Raw genomic sequence first — 23,625 nt, 5'->3', positions numbered from 1 at the left:
TATCACGAAGAGTCATACCCTGAATCCACGTGACATCAAAAGTCCAACTCTCCTGTAGCTTCGGTCTTCCCGATCTGCAAAGCCCATGGATGGACCACTACATTAGGCAAAGACACAGCAATACAATTTGCAATAACTGTTTTTCCTATTTTGTAAATCCACCTGCAAATTGAGCAAGTTCTTTCCAAAACTACAAAAAAATTTGGCTTGATGACCTCCAGAGTAAGGTGCTTAAAAATGCCTGTTTATTATGAGTTAAAGATTATTTATCTATCTAAGCAAATACCTGCTCAGACTCATGACAGGAAGACCTCTCTGCAGAGCCTCCTTACAAATGTGTGTACCCACAAAACCAGTCCCGCCCAAAACAAGCAACTGGATGAACAGATAAACCATTCAGTAAAAAGTATTTCTTGAGTAGAGAGCGCATCATGAAAGGAAACAAAATGTACCTTGTTTCGTTCTGTAGGATGTACATTTGCAGCTGGATCCCCTCCTGATGCTCTTGGAGCTGCAGGGGACTCTGAAGTTGTACAGAAATGGGCCGACTGCATGCCCATAAATGAGGAGCTGTAACAATCAATATAACAAAGCTCCAGTATAACGTTTTTTGTCTACTGTTTGGTCCTTGAAAACCAACTTAAGCACCCTTACTTCTGCAAAATTGCTAAAGATGCAAACAAAGCGCATTTTCTCATCATTATCATTTCAAAAAGATTCCAAAAACTTAGAAAATGGTGGGGCATCACCAAAAAGTCCCCACAAAGGAGACTGCAGTCCGCTAAACCCTATTCTTTTCTGGTGCTAGATTGATAGACCTTTGCAAGAGAAACCTATGCAGGGTGATATGACTGGAGCAAGATAGAGCAGCTCTTGGTAATCTCCTGTGTCATTTCCACCCATCCAATGTGAAACCCGAAGCTTGACAGCCTCTTCCAGGGTGTTTCAGAATCTGCTGAATAGGAAGCCAACCCAGGTATGCATACTACATAGATCTAAAGATTGTCATGGTGATCTGCATCTAACTTTCGATTAAAGGACTCCTACCTGCACTTGCTGCTGCCTTTGTATCAATGATCTGCATGTCAGTGCTGTCTCTCACACGCATGCGCCTTTACGCTGCCCTGCACCTGCCGCAGCCTGCTCGCTACCCTTTCCTTCACTGTGCAGCCCCCACTCCTGCCAATGGTCATCCATAACCCACCCACATAACATGCTACCTGCTGCCGCCCATCTGCTGTAACCGGCTTGTTCAATCCAAAAAGGGCGGTAGACTTTACTTCAAACCTTGATTTAGCTTTCACCCATTATTAGTCGTCTATTTTACCTGTACTTTCAAGACACAACAAAGGGGAGAGGGATACAGGCTGCTAGATTGCACCTGTATGAGTAGACCGACACCAGATTGGCCCCTGACTTAGGCGCCCCTTTCGGTATTTCTTTATTGTTCAAAAGAGGGAATAAACGCTGTGGTTCCCTACAAGCTGCCCCGCACAAACTCGGCTGAATTTCCATTGTTCCAGCCCGATTTCGGCAGCATAACTGTACTAGAACCCTTCACGGTCAGTATTCCCACGCATTAAATGACTTTCCCGACGCATACGGGCACTTTGCAAAACCTGGCGAGAATTTGCAGCACACTGAATTCTCTGTTTTCAGCCCTGAAAATGCGCCAGATCACCTGTACAGCGGTCCCCTTGCGTCCCCGAACCTCCTGGGGGTATTAGGGTCCGTTTAGGGCCAAAACCCTAAACCTGCAAAAATACACAGCAGGCTGTAATTCACGGTTTCGGGCTCCGTTTCGCGTGCCGGTCGCATCCGTAGCAAGTCCTCGAGCTCCCGCACTTGTAGGGCTACTTGCCCTTTGAATCGGACGAGATTTCTGGCGTGAAACCTCTCCGAATTCACCTGTACCTGCGGGGGATTAGCCGCTAGCTAATCCAGTACCTGTGCAAGAGGCTCTTGCCTCGGCAATCGCGCATGAACCCACACAACTGTACATTGGTCAAATGAAGAGCCCACTAGAGGGGCATAACATACTGCCAAAGGGGAGAGAGAGGGCAGTGCGTAGCGTGCGGGGCATCACTCCTAGCACCGCACTGTGCATAAGAGGGAAAGCAAGCACTCCATAGCTCTTAACCTGTGACAAAAACTGAAAATGAGGCTCTCCCCCTCCTAAATTCAGCGCCACTTCTTGTTGCATGAGGCAAGTGCACCAGAAGGTGCCACTCGGCACATTCATAAGCATTTTCCCGTTTCGGGGTTGCCGTCTAAAAATATCCCAACTGGTTGCCCAGTTGACTACACGGCAGAGTAAGAAAATGTTCCCCTTGTCATTCCGGAGGTAATGACGTCAACACATTTTCAGGTCCCAAAATAGCAGTTCCCTAAATTTTAGGAGATGCTGCCATTGTATCTTTCTAGGTCATCCGACCCTCTTTGTACACTGCGGCCACATCCAGAACTGAAATGTAGCCTCTGTAGCAAAGGATTCCACTTTGGCTAGTCAATGACCCCACTTGGCTAACCATAGTCCTTGTCCAACCTTAGTGCTCTCTTGCCCTCAGGCCTGGACTCCCTCTGGACAGTTCCACACTAGCTATGCAATGCAGGGCAGTTAGATTTTCCGAGGGGTGTTTCCAAAAAGTGAAAGTAAATAGATAATAAGAAAGAAATCAACAAAAAGGATAGAAAGTAGTCACACGCTGGTGACATCTGCTGTGAGTGGGCGGGCTGTCTCACGCACTCAGGTCATGGTCTTCCCATCCAAAGCTATTTGCCACTGTCATTGGCATCCCGTCGCACCTGTGTGTCCTCACCTAAGTTCGAGCTCCAGTCCCCTTTCCTATTATGCACACACTTGTGCATGCATGCACTTCCATTTTCCTCATTTTGGCGGCTCCTCGACTCCACCATCTAATCGCGGCAAAGTTTTGTGCTTTCGTTCATCTAATTCGGGTCGGTCCCCACGCAATGTGGTACCAGTCTTGCTTTCATCTTTCCTTTTCTGCGCTCGGCTACTGCTCTGTAACTTTCTGGCTTATCTTCTAGTGGTCCTCTGGTTCGTCTTCTGTTCAAGAGTTCTGTCCGGCTCTTCCTGTGAGCACAGGCTCCGCTTTTCTACACTCGTCTGTCCTTTCAACTTTCCTCCCGACCTAAGAGGAGAAGCAATGGCCTCACGTCATCTCGAGTAAATCTCATCAATCGGATAATTCTTCAGGTGTTTCGCAAGTCTTGGGTCTCTAGAGTACTTGATCAATCTTTTCACATGTGTCAACCTACAGTTGACACTTGTACTACGCTCTGGCAAAATTTTCCACTAAGGATTTGTCCAAATCTTCATTCCCATATACACAAAATATGGGAAACACCCTAAAACATATACAATGAGATCACGAGGAAAAATTCCATACAAACCACAGGATACATCAAGGTATAAAATACTCTAATGCAAAAGTGTTGATGGAGCTCTTTGGCTGTAAAAGACCTACAAAAATTTGCCAAAATCTCTATTTGCCTCTAGAAATATAGCGAAACCAACATGTCTAGGCTAGCTACCTGACTGATATAAAGTATCCACTGTAAGAAACCTCCTATAGCTAGATGTTGTACCCCAAAAAAAGGATGCAAACTATAGCACAACCACTGCAAGAGAGGCAGAAGGAACCCATTTGTCATCCGCCACAAAAGCCAAGGGAAGGTACCAGGATGCACATCTCTCTGATCAAACTAACTTTCACAAGGTGTTACTAAATTGACTCTCAAACAAATCTACAAACTGTTTGATATCCATGTAGTAGCTGGCCTCAACCATGGTCTGCTCCTATATGATAACAAAGATACCTTGCCTCGTCCAAAAGATATCCTCATGTAAAACTCGCACTCTGAATCTGATCATTGGTGCACTTTCTAGTCCCAGAATGATCTAACCTCCTCCTGACAACTATAGGAAAAGCATGTCGACACTATGTGTACCACTCCTCAAAGAAACATCTGGAAACTCCATGGGTCCCATTTTGCTTGAGAGCTCACCGACCCTCTTTCAATCGATCAAGGTACTACAAGGGCATAAAGCGATCCTTGAGCTTGACTTGGAAATCGTCCCAACTGTAAGACAGTGGTTCGCCATCCACAACAATGCTTAAGGTGCACGGCCAATTGTGCCTCTTGCCAAGCTTGATACCAATTAATGGCATCCCTAACAAATACATACTCGCTGTCGAAACTTTATTGCTTGTAACAGACTTGGACACTCCAAGTCAAGAATCAATCGCGACAGCACCAAATAACCACTTCAAAACAATTCAAAGATCACAATAGATTTGCAATGGCCCGGCGAAGTTCCGTGCCTAGAGATATTGGCCCCAAAGACTGGCACCCCTTTCGGTTTTCTTTATGTATTAATCAATCATCAAAGTACAAGAGAGCGGTTAGGGTTTCACTCTCAGACTCTACGTCCAGATGCTCTGAGAAGTGAGGCCCTCACCACATATTTAAATGTTACAAGGGATGCCCAAAAGCAGAGCTCCAAAAGCTTGAAAGCAAAAGCAGATTCTCTCTCTCTCTCTCAATGAGAGTAAAAATGAAGCAATTCAACTCTCTCTCTCTCTCTCTCTCTCATCCAATTCTTTTCGTAGCAAAAAGCCAAAAGCTTGGATTTTGCATCGCTTAAAAACATTTAAAAATTTTTTTTTTTTCCACCTCCGCGATTTCGGGAAATTAGGGTTTCTGGCAGAAATTAGGGTTTACAGGAATTTTAGAGTTTCTGGCAGAAATTAGGGTTTCTGCTGTCGGTAGCCACGTCATCACTTTGTGACATACCCCCCTCTTGAAAGCATTGTAATCGACCGTGATTATGCCTGCAAAACTGACAAAAGCCATAAACCGTCTTAGTAGACACTGACTGTTAGTACCTACGTACTAGGGTACCAAATCGATAGTCACATCACACAACATCACTAGACATCACAGGACATCACATGACATTCAACATTCATTCCGATCTTAGACCATGATTTATCGGCAATGTAGCTAGCAATCACATCTAGGTCCAATCGGGACCTCATCCATGTCCGATTGACTAACCCCTATTGCAACCATGTCTATTCGAGATCAATCAGACCAAAATGCTGCAGTCATTTCGTCTATCAATTCCTGCACTCAAAAGAAGTCGAGAACAAATCAGTATCATTATCAGGAATTCCATTTCATAAAGTCATCCAACAGAATACTGTCAGCTCTCAGTATCCCTGAAGCTCAAAGAGACATCAGTGACTTTAGTATCAAAATCAAGGCATCTGTTGACAAAGGAGCGGAGTAACTCCCCTCTTGTGCATCCCACTGCACCAGAGCTGAATTTCCGGGTTCCGTTTGGAGTAGACTATGCTAAACCAAAGCATCGAGGTAAAGTTTCACAATCCGAGGAGTATCTGCTAGGTCCTCCTCCTCCATCCACTTCGCATCAAATGCAGGAAAGTTCTTGAACTTAACCAAGAACCACCTTCGGACTTTCCCTTTCTTCATATCCGTATGTGCCAAAATCTGTTCAAGAACAAGAATCTCCTTGTTTTCTTCCACTGCAGGTTGCTCATCAGGCTCCCCATCATCAGGCATATCACCCTTAACAGGTTTCAAGAGACTCACATGCAATGCATTGTGAATCCTCCAAGTATCTGGTAGTTTCAATCGGAAGGAGATATCATTTATCTTTTCAGTAATCTGGAAAGGTCCGTAGTATCGCATACTAAGCTTTGGAAAAAGCCTCTCCTTTCCCTTTTTCTTTCTTAGGCGTGCCTTCTCAAAACGTAAGAGCACCCAATCATCCTCCTTCAATTTCAAGTCGCGACAATTGCGATCCGCTGCCTTTTTCAGTCGTTCTTGAGAATCCTGCAAAGTCTCGCGAACCTTGGCAAAAGTCGTATCCAAATCTCGCGAATATTCATCCGCTTCAAATATCTAAATCTTTCGTGCTCAGGAAGGATGGAACCTTCGCAGCACTTTCAACAATCTCAAATGGCGTCTTCCCCGTCGAAGAGTGTATCGTGTTATTGTAGGCAAATTCCACCAAAGGTAAGTTCTTTTCCCATTGAGTCTTCTGATCCGAGATACAAGACTTCAATAAATCTAAAACCAATGAATTGGCAATCTCAGATTGCCCGTCAGTTTGCAAGTGGAACGATGACGAGAACTGCAACCGCGTGCCAATGTTCTCCCAAATTGCCTTCCAAAACAAACTCATAAATCTGGGGTCTCTGTCGGAGACAATTGTCTCAGACATGCCATGTAATCGGAAAATCATCGTGATCATTCTGTGTTCTCGGGAGATCAAAAATGAAATCCATTGTAATACTTTCCCAGGGGTGGGTGGGTATGGGTAAAGGCTGTAACAATCCCTGTGCCTTATGCCTGTCAAACATGAACTTCTGGCATACTGCGCACAAACTCTTCCACATCCTTTTTGAGTTTCGCCCAAAAGAAGTCTCTCTCTACCCCTTTCATGGTGATAGCAATGCCGCGGTGACCCGTAAAAAGGTGGACAGCGGCATTCAGTCATAACCTTTTCCCTCAATGGCTGTGTAACGCACAACATGGTTTTTCTCATCAAGTAGCCTTCCCGAAGGGAGTATCCTGCTATTGTCTCCCCATCATGTATCCGTGTGAAAATATCTGCAAAATCTGTATCTGTGGCATATTGATCGACCATATCCTCGAAGCTCCTATGATGTATCATGGAAATAGCCAGCACCAACGGCTTCCAAGACAAAGCATCTGCCACCACATTCTTCTGTCCCTGCTCATGGACAATCTGGAAGTGAAACTGTGCCAAGATGTTCGCCCACCGCATCTGCTTTTCCGAAAGCTTCTTCTGTGACAAGAAGTAGCGCAAACTCTGATGGTCTGTAAAGACAGTAATATCCGCTCTGAGTAGGTAATGCCGCCGCTGAGTAAGAGTATGGATAACCGCCAAAAGCTCTTTCTCATAAATATGTGCTGTAATCTCCGGCCTAGAGAAAAATCGGCTCTCGTAAGCAATGACATGGCCTTCTTGCATCAAGATTGCACCCAGACTACGACCACAAGCATCACAATATACTTCAAAGACTTCTACAAGTCCGGCAAAGTCAAATCTGGTCGTGTAGTCAATTTCTTGTTCAATGTCTGAAAGGCAATCACCTCTGTGGATCCCCACGAGAAAGGGACTCCTTTCTGTATCAAGATATGCAAAGCGGAAGCAGCGGTTCATAGAAAGTTTGCAGAGCAAAGGGGGACAATCACGTATAGTCTCTATCTTGGCCGAATCCACTTGCACTCCTACTGCTGAGACAAAGTGTCCCAAAAAGTCTCTGAGGCAGATGATCTCTGTGTTCTGCCTCATTCTTGGAGAAACAATGATATCATCAAAGAAAGTGCCAACAAATAGCCTGTACTCTCGAAGAATCCCGTCCATCATCCGGTTAAATGTCGCAGGAGCATTGGTTAAGCCAAAAGGCATCACCAAAAACTCAAATAATCCAAAAGGTAGTCCGGAAGGCTGTCTTGTAGACGTCTCCCGTCGCGATTCGGATCTGATGATATGCACTCTTCATATCAATCCTGCTAAAGCACGAGGATCCCTATAACCTGTCGAGTATATCATCGATCCTAAGAATTGGAAATCTGAGAGCTTCTATAATTGATGCACATTCTCCAAGATCCGTCTTTCTTCAAATCCAACAACAGTGGAGAGCAATACGGTGAAGTACTATGCTGGACAAGACCCTTTTCCAAGAGGTCTTTCACTCGGTTCATAATCTTTTCATTCTGTACTCGGCTCACACAGTAAGGTGGCCGGTTCAGTGGCGTGCTTCCAGGTATCAGGTCAATGGTCTGATCTTCAGGCCCTCTGAAAAGCAATCGGCATGAGTGTGGAGAAAAATCTTGGCGTTCTTTTGATTAGGTCAAAACATATTCAACCTTTATCCATCGTTCAGTTCTGTCCCAGAAGCATGAGTAAAGAAACTGAAGTTCATCAAGTACAATCTATGAGCCCTTCATTTATCAAAGTCGCTTTCTCGGCCCGGTAGTCAACCACGGCGTAGTTCTTGTGGTACCAAGGGATCCTGAGTAGAACGTCACTCGCGTGCCCTGAACACCCCTGTCATTGCAAACAAGTTTGCCAATGCTCAGTGTAATGGCAACATCCCATCCGGGTGCCAGTCAAACTACCTCCGCCTGTGGCGTCAGTCTGTCGGGTGTAATTCCAAATCGAGCCGCCAATTCCAAGTGAAAAGAAGTTGGCCTTGGCTCCTTCAAAAGAGCTTCCTGATCCTTCACTTTGCCCCAAAAACGGCAAAGTTTGTACTTTCATTCATTAGATTCGGTGCAGGTCCCACGCCATGTGGTACCACTTCTGCTTTTCTATCTGCCTTTTCTACCACGTTCCTCAGTTGCTCTCGAGCTCTCAGGCATGTCGTCGTCTTTATCATTCTGTTCTTTCTGTGCCTTTTTAGGGCACTTCGCAGAGATGTGTCCATGTTCCCCACATCCAAAGCACTTCCCCTCCTTGATGAATCGAGCTCGCTCCTGAGGAGTAAGCTTGGGTCGTGCATCCTTTTTCTCTGGGTTGCTCTTTTTCTTTCTACTTTCATTCCCAGAAGTCTGTTCGGCTCGTTGCGTCATGGCCTCATCTGTGGGGTAGGTCAGACTACCAGAGTGAATGGCAAAGCCCCGCTTTGCATGACTCATCAACTCCTGAATAGAAGCTGACTTCTGTTCCAAGCAGTGATCTCGGATCTCTGTAGGTAGACCCAAGGTGAACCGCTCAATCTGTTCGCTAAACGAGATCTTGTTGAATGAAGAGGCGGGTAGAAAAGAGCTCCAGAATCCTTCACAGTAAGCATTGATTGTATCTTTCTTGGTCATCCGAAGATGGTTCCAAGCAGCTCGTACATCTCGTTCATATTCTTGCGTCAACCAAGAAGAAATAAAAATCTTTTTAAATTTCAGCCAGTGGCTACCTTCCTTAAACTCTCAGACTTTCTTGCTTTTATCTTCGAGAAAGTCATACTGGTTGGCTTTGTAAAAATTCTTCTTGTTCGCATAAAAGTTTCCGTCATCGGAATCTGAGCTGTCTGGACTCTGTAGACGAGTCCTCAGTAGAACTGTCAGTCTCTAGCGAGATTTAGCCTTCTTTGCCTTTTTCTTGCCCTTTCCGAAGCTTTGTTTCTTGCTTCGCTTTTTACCTTTTCTGTCTTCTTCGCTCGAATCTGAAGAGCTAGAAGAACTGTTAGACGAAGAAGAAGAAGAAGAAGAAGAACTGGGTACTCCTTCAAATCGAACACGCTTCTTCTGTTTCTTTGCCTTGTCGAATGTCGACTGACGACCCAAATATCCCGGGAAGTCAGTGCCTTTCTTCTGCTTTTTGCCATGCTTTTTGGCTTTCTTTTGCACGTCCAATCCGTGCATCAACCACCTCTTGTAATTCCTTCTCTGTATACTGTTTGTGATCAAAAGGATTCTTGAGAGCGGGTTTCAGGGGTGGTGTACTGGTCTTCTACCATTGTGCATGCACTTCCTGAAGGGGATCGGGGAGAACCACAGACGGAGAGTGAGAGAGAGAGAAGGAGACACACACACGATGTGGGTGGGGAGACTCAAAAGAGTGAGCAGCCCCCTATACACTTATGCTATGTATAAGGTATACAAGTCAGTGGGCGCCCAGACTCTGGGCGGCCAGGCAAGGCACAGACGCCTATACCCCAACAACCTCCCACTTAAAGGCGACTGTGCCTTTAAGCAAGGGAACCTAGTCTAAAGACTACAAAAGGCGAGAGAAAACCGCTCTCAACCGATGCCCACTGGCTGGCTGTGATTGTGTGCATCCGGCTGTCTTGCTCCCGTGTAAGTCCATACACCACCAGACGTACCGCACACGTACTGCAAGTATGTACGCAATACCTGCATATCTCCCTCGTGCACTATGCCATCATCAGTCAACAAACGACTGACAACCCCAACTGCAAATGCTCCCACTGCAGCTGCGATATCCGGTCTCAAGATCAACATCTCATACATGAGACCACCGAATGCCGATGCAATGCTAGCGGGCCTTGCTAGCTCTACGGAGCATGCATCAACATATATATCCCTGGCAATAGGCATCTCTGACTGACAAGGCGTGTCAGCCACATGCATCTCCTGACTGTCCGCAAAAGACGCATCACCCTGTCGTGCAACCTCAGAGCAAACCAGCTGCTCTAGGTGTCTGCTGGAAGACATATCCTGCACAACTATATCCCCATGCTCACTGTCGAGCATAGAAAGGAATGACTGCATAATCGCTGACATCTCAGCCTCCTCTGTAATCATCCACTGTAAACATGACCACTCAATCTGCTGTGACTCACTAGAGCTCTCATGCTCTAACTCCGTATGCATAGACTCTTGCACAACGTCCTCCTGTCGTGACTCACTAGAGCAAGACCGCTCTACCCGTCTATCCTGCATAGAAGTATCTTGCACAACTGACTCTCTGCTTTGCTCAGTCACTAGCAAAGCATGCATGTCCGACTCTATCACCTCTCTGTGTGACTGCTCAAGTCGTGCCCCAACTGTGTGCACAACGAGCTCACTACTCTGCACTCCATGCAAAGTACCCTGCAACCCATGAGCAAAAGAGACTCGCCTGCTCTCTCGCTCTCTACCTGGCTGCATGATCACAGAGACAACACCGTCTCTCGCCTGATCCACATGCAATGGGTAACCTGTACCACTCCTGGCACCTCTCGCAATCACTAGCGAACCCAAATGCATCACAAAAGATCGCTCAAGCAGCGATACCCGACATCCACTATCCCGTAACTATCTGAGTGAGATCAAATCCCGTCTCAGATCTGGCACATAACGCACATGACGCAGGGTAAATCTCATACCACTCGGCAAGGACAAACATACGTCTCCTGCACCCTCAATGTCATACACAGCACCATCAGCCATGTGCACACAACCAAGTCTCCCACGAGAAAACGTGCTAAACCACTCACGATGCGACGTGACATGGAAAGTAGCATCTGAATCTAGTAACCAATGTGAAGACAATGTGCAATCCGATATGCAATTCGTAGACATAAGATCGTATGAAGACAAGCTAGATGTAAATGTGACATCGCCGTCACAAGCATACTCAGTAACCACCGTACTGATCTCACTAGCATCTGTCATGCCCAAATCTGCATCACGCATCTGTCACCTCCATTGTCTCAAACGCTTGAAACATCGACGCCTAATGTGCCCTCTATGTCCACAATGCCAACATGTCAAGTCTCTATGCCGTCGAGACTTGCGTGTGGGACCAATCTCTCCCATGGACATAGAAATGGGACTAGACTCCCCTGTCGACATGGATGTCGCGTACATAGCATGTAAACTCTGCCATAAAGCATGAGTTGTAGTCTCCCTCGAGACCTGCCAGTCAACAGACTCAACCAGATGCAAACGAATCGTAGACATTGCTAACTCATCAAGATCCTGCCAATCATCATCACGCATAGACTTGGGCTTCGCCAATAAACCACGCAAGGGTTTATCCTGCCCCAAATCCGCCAATGCAACAAGCATATGCTCCTTCCAAGCAACAAAATCTACACCATCAAACTGTGTTAGACCATAACGTTGGAAGTCAAATGAAAAATCAGCCATAATGCTCGCAAAAGAGCAATCAACAATGAGTAGCAAATGTCAACCAAATCAGCCCTAAACTGGCTCGAATCGCATCAACAAAAGTCTGCAAATATGGCTCAAAACCTGATGCAAAGTTGCACCAATAACCGTGCAAAACCTTGCACAAAATCACAAGTCAATATGACTCAATGTCGCATAAATATCTGACAAAATTTTGGTAGAGTCTCCTTTGTAACTGGAGCAAAATCTCAACAGTAAACCTCAAAGAGACAATAATATATGCCACAATGGCCAATCAGGGAATAAACTCGACCGGAATCACCTCACACAGTCATACATATGAGCATACCCGCTCTTGCCGGAGTACCACTCAACGGCACCTCAAATGACATACATGTGAGTGATGATTGCTGCCAAAATACCTTTCAATCGATGACCAAATGTCTGCCAGATAACTATAGCAACATTTCGCAAAACCTTGCAAGATCTGTCGCTATGCACAATGCAAAATACAGCACACAAGGGCATACACAAGTGACTCCAAACTCCAACCAAATGATGACTGAAAATCACCCGTCAAAGTGGGAGTAAACTCAACCACTAAACTGTCAAAGAGCAACCTACGGATACGTAGAAGCTATGGCGAGAACCTAGATAAAATCCAACAGAGTTTCTTCTATAAATTAAGCCAAATCTCAAATAATCTCAGCCATAAACGAATACACAAATCCATATATGGCATACATAAACCGCCAAGACCATGGCAACATAGCTCACTCTTGCATGAGTGGCTCTCTTGACAAATGCATATCCAAAAACCTGTGTACACCTATGAATTTGCTGGTTGCTGCAGAAAATACTCCGTGTGTGTGAGATATACCAAAAACAGTGTTTTTGGGACCCGAAAGTGCACAAATAAACCTGTTGCTGTACCTGCTGTAATTCAAAGCATAATTTCAGCAAATAGACATCACCATCGCGTCCGGAGCGTGCCAAAACCCTGACCTAGACTCCTTGATCATGTAGATCTGACTCTGTATGACGGAGCTACGCAAAAAACTGCGTTTTAGAGCACGAAAATGGCAAAAACGAGCTGCACACAGTCTTGAACCTGCTCCTGCTCCACTCTGCATGATGCAATGTCCTCTCAATGCAAGCTCCAACGCAAGAGCTCTACCACAACAGCATCCAAGCACTCGAATGTCAAGCTCTCCTCCGCCGAGCACTTCTCTAACGAGCTTCACTGAGCTCAAAAGCTCCTCTCACCAAGGAAGCCGCAACCGCCTCCTCGACCAAGCTTGACCACACCAAGCTCCTAAGCTCCAAAGACAATGCTCCTCAAGCTAAAATCGCTCTCTGTGAAACTCCGCGATCGAACTCCACCGTCGAGAGCGAGCGAGCTATCGCCTCGAAGCTCTCAAAGCCGTCGTGCTCTCCGCGGTCACCATAGCTCTGATACCAATTGAAGGGGATCGGGGAGCACCACAGACGGAGAGTGAGAGAGAGAGGAGGAGACACACACACGATGTGGGTGGGGAGACTCAAAAGAGTGAGCAGTCCCCTATACACTTATGCTATGTATAAGGTATACAAGTCAGTGGGCGCCCAGACTCTGGGCGGCCGGGCAAGGCACAGACGCCTATACCCCAACACTTCCTGAAAAGAAGTCTCGCTCATATATTTTGCCAATTTCGGATCCTTCGCAAAATTGAGCATCATCTTTGTTGCATCGCCGATCAATTGACGACGCTTATCTCTCTTTGCTCCGCCAAAGTAGGCCGAGGCGGGCCATACTCTCTGTCTGAATCTTCGTTGTGATCCCTGCCCGCATCTCCAGATGCAGAGGGAGTCGACTGGTCCTTGCGTGAAGCCATAGGTGCCGCGGAAAAAAAATTGGGGATCGGATTTCCCGTAGAAGAGAAATCGGCCGTGCTCTGATACCACTATAACAGACTTGGACACTCCAAGTCAAGAATCAATAATCGCGACAACACCAAATAACCACTTCAAAACAATTCACAGATCACAATAGATTTGCAATGGCCCGGCGGAGTTCCGTGCCTAGAGATATTGGCCCCAAAGACTGGCGCCCCTTTCGGTATTTCTTTATGTATTAAACAATCATCAAAGTATAAGAGAGCGGTTAGGGTTTCACTCTCAGACTCTGCGTCCAAATGCTCTGAGAAGTGAGGCTCTCACCGCATATTTAAATGTTACAAAGCAGAGCCCCAAAAGCTTGAAAGCAAAAGCACATTATGTCTCTCTCAATGAGAGTAAAAATAAAGCAATTCAACTCTCTCTCTCTCATCCAATTCTTTTCGTAGCAAAAAGCCAAAAGCTGGGATTTTGCGTCGCTCAAAAATAATTTTTTTAAAAATTATTTTTATTTTTATTTTTTTTCCACCTCTGTGATGTTAGGTGCAGCGGAATGATTGTTTGCCCCTTGCTCAAGATGAGTGCTCCGAACTGTGCTCAAGGTTCCTTTTGTTCTTATGGAAGGTAGAGCCTTCCGTTCTTAATGAGAGAATGCTATGATCACAAACAAAGTGAATGGACACTGTGCGTGCAAGTGTACGAGACTGAGAGATAGAGAGAGAAGAGAGATACGACACCAAAGACGTAAAACTATTGTCCGAAGGCCCCACTCTCGTCGGCAAGAGTGGTCTACTTATGATTGCACAATCTGGTACAATGGTGATGCATGAGACTGATGCAATTCTAGGCTATGTCTGCGATGACGACGGTGATGACTAAGTCGACCTAAGGGCTGAAATCTGCAATCTTGCTACTACTGTCCAAAAACGCTATGGGCTGAAATCTGCTAATCTTCTATCTGCTGAATTCTGACTCTATGTCGATGGCAACGATGCGATGACGACGCGCTGAAAATGCAGATGCTGAAATCTGCGTTTCCGGGCTGAAACTGTAAACCTTACAGAAACTGACCGTGCGGCGAGGAACTGCTGCGGGAAGGTGAGATCTGCGAGGTTCGGGAATTGATCAGCGGGTACTAACTACTGAAAACTGAAAACGCTGATGTTCCTTGACTTTCCGTCGCGGTAAAGGTGCAAAACGCTGGAGCTGATCAGCAACAAAAAACGCTAGGGCTGAATTTTGGTCCTTCTGTCGCCGGGATTCTGCAAATGCAAAAACGCTAGGCTGATCTGCTGTGTCTAACTGTTGCCGGGTTGATCTGCCATGCAAAACGCTGGGGCTGATCTGCAATGGAGAAAACGCCAGGCTGTCCTTGGCTGAAAACGCTAAGTCTCCTGCCAGGGGTGTTCTGCTGAGAAGTTGCCTGTTGAGCGTGGAGCTCCTTCTACCATTTAGTGCTAACTTGGGTTTGCTTATATATTTTCTTAGCAAAATTGCCCTACCTACTTTTGTTGGGAAGTCACTTAAATTAATAAGTGAAAAATATCAAAAATAGGGAAAATAGGCTAAAATCACTCGAAAATTCCCCCGACTCATTCTGATGGATTCTGATGAGAATCCTTATGATCATGCTGTGTGCAACCAAAGGATATGCATCTACACTAAGTGACTGGGCATGCATGGTCTACGAATAGACTCACAAAAGTGCCAGATCACTTCTAAATCTAGACTGACTGGACTGACTGAACCCTGATCATGCTGTGGCTTGTCCACAGACACATAGGATTGGATGTGTCACGTGACATGCGATTTTCGAAAATTAGGGTTTTTGACAAAAATTAGGGTTTGCAGGAATTTTAGGGCTTCTAGTAGAAATTAGGGTTTTTGCTGTCGGTAGCCACGTCATCACTTTGTGACATTGCTACTGTTCTTCTTGTTAATGGCAAAGTAAGCGTTAAACTGATGCAACCAAGAGTAAATCACAAATGCATCCATCTTACCATCATACTTACTAAAAGTCAACTTTTCAGTGACTGAGTTGAGTCGTCGTCTCTATATGCTCTATGTGATGACTCATTGGCCTCTTTGGGTGGATCGCCCTTTGAAGAAAACTTGAAAGACCAATGGATGCATCCATTGGTCTCTTAGGGCCTCACACTCTAGCTCCATAGCTACCCTCTTTTCTTTCGCCACTATGTGTTGAGCTTCGCGTTCCCGTTCACGCTCTCGCTCCATAGCTACCCTCTTTCCTTCAGTAGATAAACAAAGAACTTTGCGTTCCCTCTCTACAGCCATTCTTTCCCTTTTGACTATGGCTTGTGGAGCCTTCTGCTATAGCATCACTTTCCCTTGCAACTACGGCTCACTGAATCTCTTGTTGTAGCATCATCTCAATCATTGACATCATCAAAGCTATCACAAATTGATGACCTGGCAGTGCTAGGACGCAAACACACATGCTGACTGCTGGCGTGGCAGCAAGCCCGGAAAAACACGACGTGATTTGCGCTGACAGACAGTCCGTACAGTTTTCGTAAAACGCGTTGATGACGAGGCAGTCAGTACGATTTGCGGAAACTACGCTCGCTGTTTTTAGTGGGCAGATTTTGAGCAAAGCTTTTGGATTATATTTGCTTTTGAGTTTGAGATTTTGGGGCTTTGCTTTTGGGCATCCCTTGTAACAATAAAAAGGTCTTTTGGGCCTCATTACTCAGAGCATCTGGACGTAGAGTCTAGAGTGTGAGTTCCCAAGGACTTCCTTGTACTTTGCACACAGATAAATATAAAAAGAAATACCGAAAGGGGCACCAGTCTTTGGGGCCAATACCTCTGGGCACAGAACTACTCCAGGCCGTGTCGTGTGAATTAAAGTTGTGAAGTATTTTAAGTGATTCTTCCTCGTGCTGCAACAGATTCTAGACTTGGGGTGTCCAAGTTTCTTACAGTGGTATCAGAGCACCGCCAATTTCTCTTCTACCGGGCAATTCGATCCTTTTCTTGCGACACTTATGGATTCCACCAAGAATCAGTCGACTTCTTTTGCATCAGCTAATGCGGGGAGAGATCACGCAGAAGATTTTAATGATTTAACAAAGGAAGAGTAAGGGGCACCTCGGCCTACTCAGTACGAACTTCAAGAGATGGAACGTCGACAACAGGTTGACGAGTGTAGAAAGCAGATGATTAAGTTTGCGAAGAATCCTCAGTTTGCAAAATTTGTCTCAGCAATCAATCGCAGAAGTGCACACCCAGTGGCAGAAAGCCACAAAACCACCCATCAAACAGGCAATCAAGAAACCTCCCTGCCCATCCCACAGGCATTGCAATTCCCATTGAATTTTACTCTAAACATAGGACATTCACTGGTACTATGCGGACCATTGCAAACTGAGCACCATTGTTGCTCCCTTCTTGGATACATATGATTGTTTTGTGGAGCACGATTATCTCTAAGACTCTCTTGAATGGCCTTGGTGAGATCTGTTAAAGTCATCTCAGATAACTTTGGTTCCTTAGCAATAGGCTTTGGGGTCATTGGTTGATGCCCCGATGCTTGCGAGCTAATAGATTTAGGCTCAACAGACACTCTTTCTCCTTGAATCATTAAATTATCCACCAATTGGATCGCATTGGTGGTAATTGCTTCCCAAGTGGTGATACCTCTAAGGACTAGGCCATTGTAGATATCCTCATGTCATAATCCCCTAATGAATCTATCAAGCACTTGGTTATTATTGAAGATCTCATCGTAAATAAAGGAGTTAGGTGCCTTGGGGCCACAATGTGGTGTAAAGGGATGTTGAAAATGAACGGGCATGGATTGGGGACATGATCAAAAGCACAATGGCAACACAAATAGTAAGCAAACCACCTTTTGATGAGGGCCAATTGCTAACATTTAACTTGTCCAAATTTCTCCTTGGCCTATGTGCTCTTTGTTTATTAGTACCGTTTCCGATGAGCATACAATAGATATTCTCAACATTGTCTATGTTCTGCTACATATACCACACCCTCTACAAAGAAGGATAAAAAAAACTGATGGAAATCCACAATAAAAAATGCTCGGCTTGCTTTGTTCAAGGCACTCAACGAGAAAAAGTGGCCTTAGAAGCCAAGTGGCCCAAAACTTCTTGATGCACTAATCAGAAAAAATGTCCACTTCTAAATTTAAAGTGAAATAAAACTAAGCATTAAAACTTCTTTAAGTTTGCAGAACTTTGTCTTTAAGAGGCCTCACCACCATGCCAAAGCATTGCCTCAAAGAAAATTCATGAACTTGGAGCTTTCTAACTATATGGAGACGTTCTCTCTGTCACTCTCTTATACCCCAGCATGCTCGCCTACTGTTTGACAGTTTCAATGGAACACCTACTTCATAGGGGGAAGCTGGACATAATTTTCTCCGACACAAATAGAGTGAAATCTTGTTCTACATCTAGTCTTTGGAGTTAAATGCCAAAGCCAAATGCTTATGTAGAAAGTGCTACCTTTTGTCGACCTCACAGCCTAGCTAGTTGAGATTATGTACCATGTGATCTCGCCCTGGTATGGATTACTGAGTTTGTTCCCAAAATAATTGTTGCCTATGGACATGGTGATCTTGTGCACACAGTTTATCGTATGTAGCCAAGATTGCTAATGTTCTCTCTCTCTCTCTCTCTCTCTCTCTCTCTCTCTCTCTCTCTCTCTCTCTCTCTCTCTCTCTCTCTCTGTGTGTGTGTGTGTGTGTATGTGTGGATAGTTTCCCACGACGTTAAAAATTCTCTTCCTCTTCTTCTTCTCTCAAAAAAAAAAAAACACACACACACACTTCTAACCAAATAAACTGAAGTCGTGGGTCTTATCAAGCTACACCAAGCAGATCCCCATGAACTGACCCACACATTTACCTTTCGGTCCACTGGCTTTATTTGCCAGTGTGGTTGCCCTTATTTCATACGGGAGCCAAATAGAAGAACATGAAATGTACTCTGACGTTTGAAATGAAGACCATGAAGACACGTGAAACTCTTCAGCAAAAAGTGTCAGATTACCTGCTTTTCTGACGGCAGGCTAAGTGCCTACTGTGTCTGAAAATACTCGACATGGCCACCTCTCTTGGACAAAGAAGAGCCTTAAAAAGCTTACAGCGGGCTTCCACGTTGCTTAACGTTGTTAATTCTCTCTCGTATATACGTATACAAGCACATTCATGTATGTGTACACAACATTTCACATTTATCAATGTATTTAAATGCATAAGTGTGCACTATGTATGATTGCGATTTGTGAACAACCTGCTCTTCCCATCCTACCTCTTCTCGATATATAGGATCAAGCCACAGTGCCAACTTCCCATTAGACTCTATCCGACTACCCTTGGCTTTACATTACTCCCTCTTTGGAGACGCGTTGTCGTCCTTGAAAACAAAAGTGGGATGTTTTTTCTTAAAAACACTAATGTTTTCTCTCTTGAAGTATACCATGATAGTCAAGAATATGTTTTGGGTGATGCGGTTGAGTGGAAAGTTTAATGAAATTAATAGGAACATCTTGAATAACGATATTGTTGTCCCTATGTAAGTGTTTTACATAAACAGCTAACATAAAAAAAGTTGGATGAATACGGCACTGTGTAGACCAAATTTTACTCACTTGAATATTGGAAATGGATCACAAAACCTAAGAGGTAACCAGATGGTGGATGACAAGTTTTCATACTTCCTAAAGGTTTTGGAATATGTAAGAATACCTCTTCTTGACTTTCCATGAAAGTGACTTGCTGACATGTCTCATCAAAATGCTTCTTCTATGTTCGAGTAACTTCGTATACGATCTTGGATAAAGTCCTTGACTGGTTGAATTTTCTCACTAGCCAACCCCATCATAATTGGTGATTTAGGTTGAAAATCGTAAATAAGCATAAAGGGACTAAACCTAGTCTTACCATATCCTCTAGTACCAAATTAACACGTTCAGTTTGGCCCTTCGTCTTGGATGATACACAATACTGATATTGAGTTGTGTTCTCAATCATTTAAACACAACCCTCAAAAGTGACTATTAAATTAGGGATCACGATCACTAACATAATACTGATGGGCAATCCATATAACCTATATAGATTGTTTGCAAACATCTTGGTGAACTCTGGAGTTTTGATGGTGGACTTGGTTGAAATAAACTTACAAAGTTTAGTCAACCTATCTACAATCACCCATATTCAGTCATGTTCTCCTACGGTGGTTGGTAGACCATAACAAAATCCACAAAGATATTGCACTTGTTGTGACTAGAAAGCTTCATAAGTTGTTCAATGCAAGACTGTGCATGCCGCTACAAATATGCCTTTGCTAAGCATTAGGGTCCATAACATCGAATGTTGGCTTCCTGAAATCTTCCCAACATTTTCAACACAAATTTTATTGATTAAATCAAATTAAATTTAGAAAAAAATGAGTGATTGAATTTTTCAACACACAAAGAGAAAAACGTTAACAAGAATCAAAACACAAGACACCATATTGGGTACCAACCATCCCCCTCAATCAAGACAATTGAGTATTTGCTCTCCGCCTCTTTATTCATCTCATGGAGTATGAATGTCATAAAATCTAATATCTAACCGACCCAAATGATTTTCTCATATTAAACTAATCATGTAATGTGGGAGAATAGACGGGGACAAGGGTTAGAATATAGACATGTCCTTACGAGTCTATCTCAACACGGGGCCAAAGGTAAAGGGGTACAAATGAGAGATGATATGCCAAAGAGCAAGGCTAGCTAATGGAGCTTAAAGACCTTAGGGTCAGCTTTGTTAAAGACCTCCACCAATGGTTAGTGTTAAAAGTCCTTTGACCTTAGGTAAGCTAGGGCTGAGCTTGAGGTGGGAACCCTATCCCAGTTTGAGGTGGAGGTGCTTGTCGTGCTTATTGACTAAAATGCTTGAGGTGCTAGTAGTGCTTGCCGACTAGGGAGCTTGAGGTGCTTTGTCGTGCTTGCTGACTAAAGTGCTTGTCTTCCAAAAGTCAACAAAATCCCTACAAAGGAGGGGGTGAGCCCTAAAGCTAGGGAGATGAGAGAGAACACACACACAAGGTAAGCCTAAGCCTCAAGAGGCCGCAAGGACACATCTCATGCCCCTACCCATGTTGCCCTCAAGGTGTGCTTGAATCCTATTGGATAGGCTTAAAAGGGGTCCAATGAGCATTCATATTAATTAAATAATTATCTAAGCAATTATCAAGCCTCTCTCCCTCAAATGGAAAAGAAGGACATGTGTCCAAAACCTACCCTTGTTGCTTGATATGCCTCTTGCATGTGATTGGCTAGGCCTAGAGTGGTCCAATGAGCTTCAAGCATGAGCTACAAGGGGGGGGGTCGACCAAAGCAAGCAAGGGGTGTGCTTGGGGGGTATACTCCCTCACTCTCTCTCTCTCTCTCTCTCTCTCTCTCTCTCTCTCTCTCTCTCTCTCTCTCGTTTTCTCTCATTCTTCACTTGGTGAAGTGCAAGAACTCCATCTCCTTCTCCAAGCTTGTTGAGAAGTTGAGAGCTTACACCAACACTCTTGGCTATGGAATGCAAATCCAACCAAGAGCCATGCTTCAATGCTTAAGCTTGCCGTCTTCTCCATCTTCATTACTATGCTATTATGTATGCTAGCAAGAAGAGTGATGATAAGTGAGGAACTATTCTTTTTCCTATGAATGTTTCTTCTTCCTCTTCCCTACCCTCATTCCCCAATAGCAGTCTCCACCTTTGAAGGTGTTTGAGGCCTTGGGACTGAGGCTGGGGATAGTTAATGCTCTTTACAAAGTCTATGTTATGTTCATGATGCATGAAGCTTTCCATCTTCATTGCATCACCCAACTCACAAGGAACACAAGTATTGTATTGTACCAAGTCTCTCTTGATGGGAGAACCTAAATACAAAAGCCTATTGGATGGAGACCGTTGGATGGGGACCGGCTCCACATAAATCCGGTCCTCAATTGTTGTCAAGTTCTCTAAACTCTCTCTCTTGCAAAAGTATTGTTCATGCCAAGTTAATTAAGTACTATGATTATGTTGCTATTATCAATTAAGTTCACCCTCTATATTCTCGAAGTAGTCTCACAAAAATTCTCTCTTTAATTCTCCTAATTCCGCTATTCTCAAAGTTCATAGGCCATTTCCATTACATTGGTATCATAGCTATTGGTTTCTCTTTTCTTGCTTAAGAAGAGAGGTCCTTAAGTTGTCCATGAAAGGTTGGGCCTGTTTATTGCAATAGGGTAAGTGGGACAGGGATCTATTATCCTAGTTGAGAATTCGAGGTACACCGTTGGGAACTATAGTCTTAATAATGGAGCCTCTCGGGGCTTGCCTTTGGCTTTACCATTATTGAGCTACGAGCAAGCTCAACAGGAACCATATTCAACCAAGCAATGTTAGACCCTCTCCACTAGTCTTTGCAATCAATAGTGTCTAAACCACAGGTGTGGCAGCTTGAGAGCTGGTTTTCAAAGATAAAGAAGAGTAGCGACTAAGGTTTTTGAGTGTACCAAAGCACAAAGTAATCTATACATAAGTAGAATTAGCATGGCTGACAATAAACCAAGAGAGTAGAATGAACGTTTAATTTTGCACATGAAGGTGCTAATGATGATGCCCCCATGTTTGTCAATTATCTTGTTACTAGGTTGAAGTAAGCTATGGGCAACCCTGCTTTGCAAGCCGAAGTTACTCAACAACTTCGTGCTTATGGGATTTCCCTTCCTCTCCAAGAAGAGAGAGACCTTAGGAGGCCTATTGATGAGACTCCCAAAAAAAGATTCTCTCCCATACGAGAGGAGGAATCCAAAGAACGAGAAATTAATGAATCCCTAAGTTCCTCTGAAGATGTGGCTCCATCAAGACGACAGTCTAGATGATCGCCAACTCCTCCCAAGAGGAAATGGTCAACCCACAGTCCTTCCCCTCGTCACTGCGAAAGAGAAGAGAGGAAACAAGGGAAGAAAAGGGCAAGAAAGAGGTCACCCTCTTCTCCTTCTTCTTAAACTTCCTCCTCTTTCGACAAAAGTTATGGCTATTCTCCTAGATAATACAAGAGGGGAGGACATCGCAAATCTTACCTTGCATGGCGAAGGTCACAAAAGTTCAAAGAGGGAGGAAAGTGTATCTCTTTTCTCACCTATGATGGCACCTTTGGTGTTATCGACAAAGTATTGGCCTTCATCCAACAATTGATACAGCCATTGGAGGGATTCACGAAGTCCTCCAAGCTATGCCATGTAGCTATGCACTTTCAAAAATCGGCTCGTCAATGGTGGGCTAGTCTTCGTGGCAACGGCAAAGCCCCAAAGACATGGAAAACTCTACAAGTTTCCATCATGAAGCAATTCCTTGCAAGTGATGCAAAGGACAAAGTGCTTACCGAATGGTGGAGTTTGAAGCTTCTCTCCCATGAGTCTATCCACAAATACGTAGACAAGTTTTGGGATTTATATCTCAAGGCTATTGTCTTTAAAAAGATAGACTTCACCAAGCAAAAGCAACAATTCTTTGTGGGATTACCTAAAGAGATGGCCGAGTACGTCAACTCCCAACGGCCTGGTTCTATCACCGAAGTAATCCACCACACCATGGTTGCTTCCTGCATCAATTTCCAACAAGGGGCTAGACGCAATGTCAAGCCCATGGAAAACAAAGACAAAAATGATGCAAAGGGAAAAACTAATGCCCAAAATTCTTCCCAAGGCAATTCCAACAACAACAACAACAACAATCGATCCAAGGAGAAGAGAGTTTACAAAGGTAAAAACAAACTCTTTCCTAAAGAGCTTGAAGCTTTTCGCAAGGACCAAAAATGTTTTAAGTGTGGGGAGCAAGGACATGCTATCTGCCCCAAGAAAAATGTCCGCAATGAGACACTAGAGCTTCCACTATCAAAGCTCCAAAAGAGGATGCTCATTGCAAAGAATCACCTCTCTCCTATGCCTGTGGAAAGGTAAGGGAACATGATGCCTTCATCTTGTTTGACCCTGGCTCTACTCACAAATTCATATCAACGGAGTTGGCCACCAAGTTGGGCATTCAAGCTTTTAAGATACGAGATACTGATTTCT

At 44.4% G+C, this 23,625-nt stretch overlaps 1 protein-coding gene across 1 annotated transcript in view; it reads right to left on the bottom strand.

Moving 5' to 3' along the window:
* The window catches only part of LOC147459863 (uncharacterized protein At1g32220, chloroplastic-like), a 58,878-nt gene extending 40,151 nt beyond the window's left edge, over positions 1-18,727 (bottom strand). The window contains exons 1-4 of the mRNA XM_086511054.1: positions 18,570-18,727; positions 453-570; positions 287-375; positions 19-74 (exon numbers count right to left, since the gene is read on the bottom strand). Coding sequence (XP_086367180.1) covers positions 19-74; positions 287-375; positions 453-570; positions 18,570-18,622 — 316 coding nt within the window. The 5' untranslated portion in view covers positions 18,623-18,727. The remainder of the gene's footprint in view (positions 1-18; positions 75-286; positions 376-452; positions 571-18,569) is intronic.
* Positions 18,728-23,625: the final 4,898 nt, after the last annotated feature.

This window comes from Adiantum capillus-veneris, chromosome 4 (genome assembly GCF_014529385.1).
Source record: "Adiantum capillus-veneris isolate H3 chromosome 4, ASM1452938v2, whole genome shotgun sequence".
In the NCBI taxonomy this organism is placed as follows: Eukaryota; Viridiplantae; Streptophyta; class Polypodiopsida; order Polypodiales; family Pteridaceae; genus Adiantum; species Adiantum capillus-veneris.
Note: the sequence above shows the minus strand (reverse complement) of the source record. Positions and strands in the feature narration are given on the sequence as shown.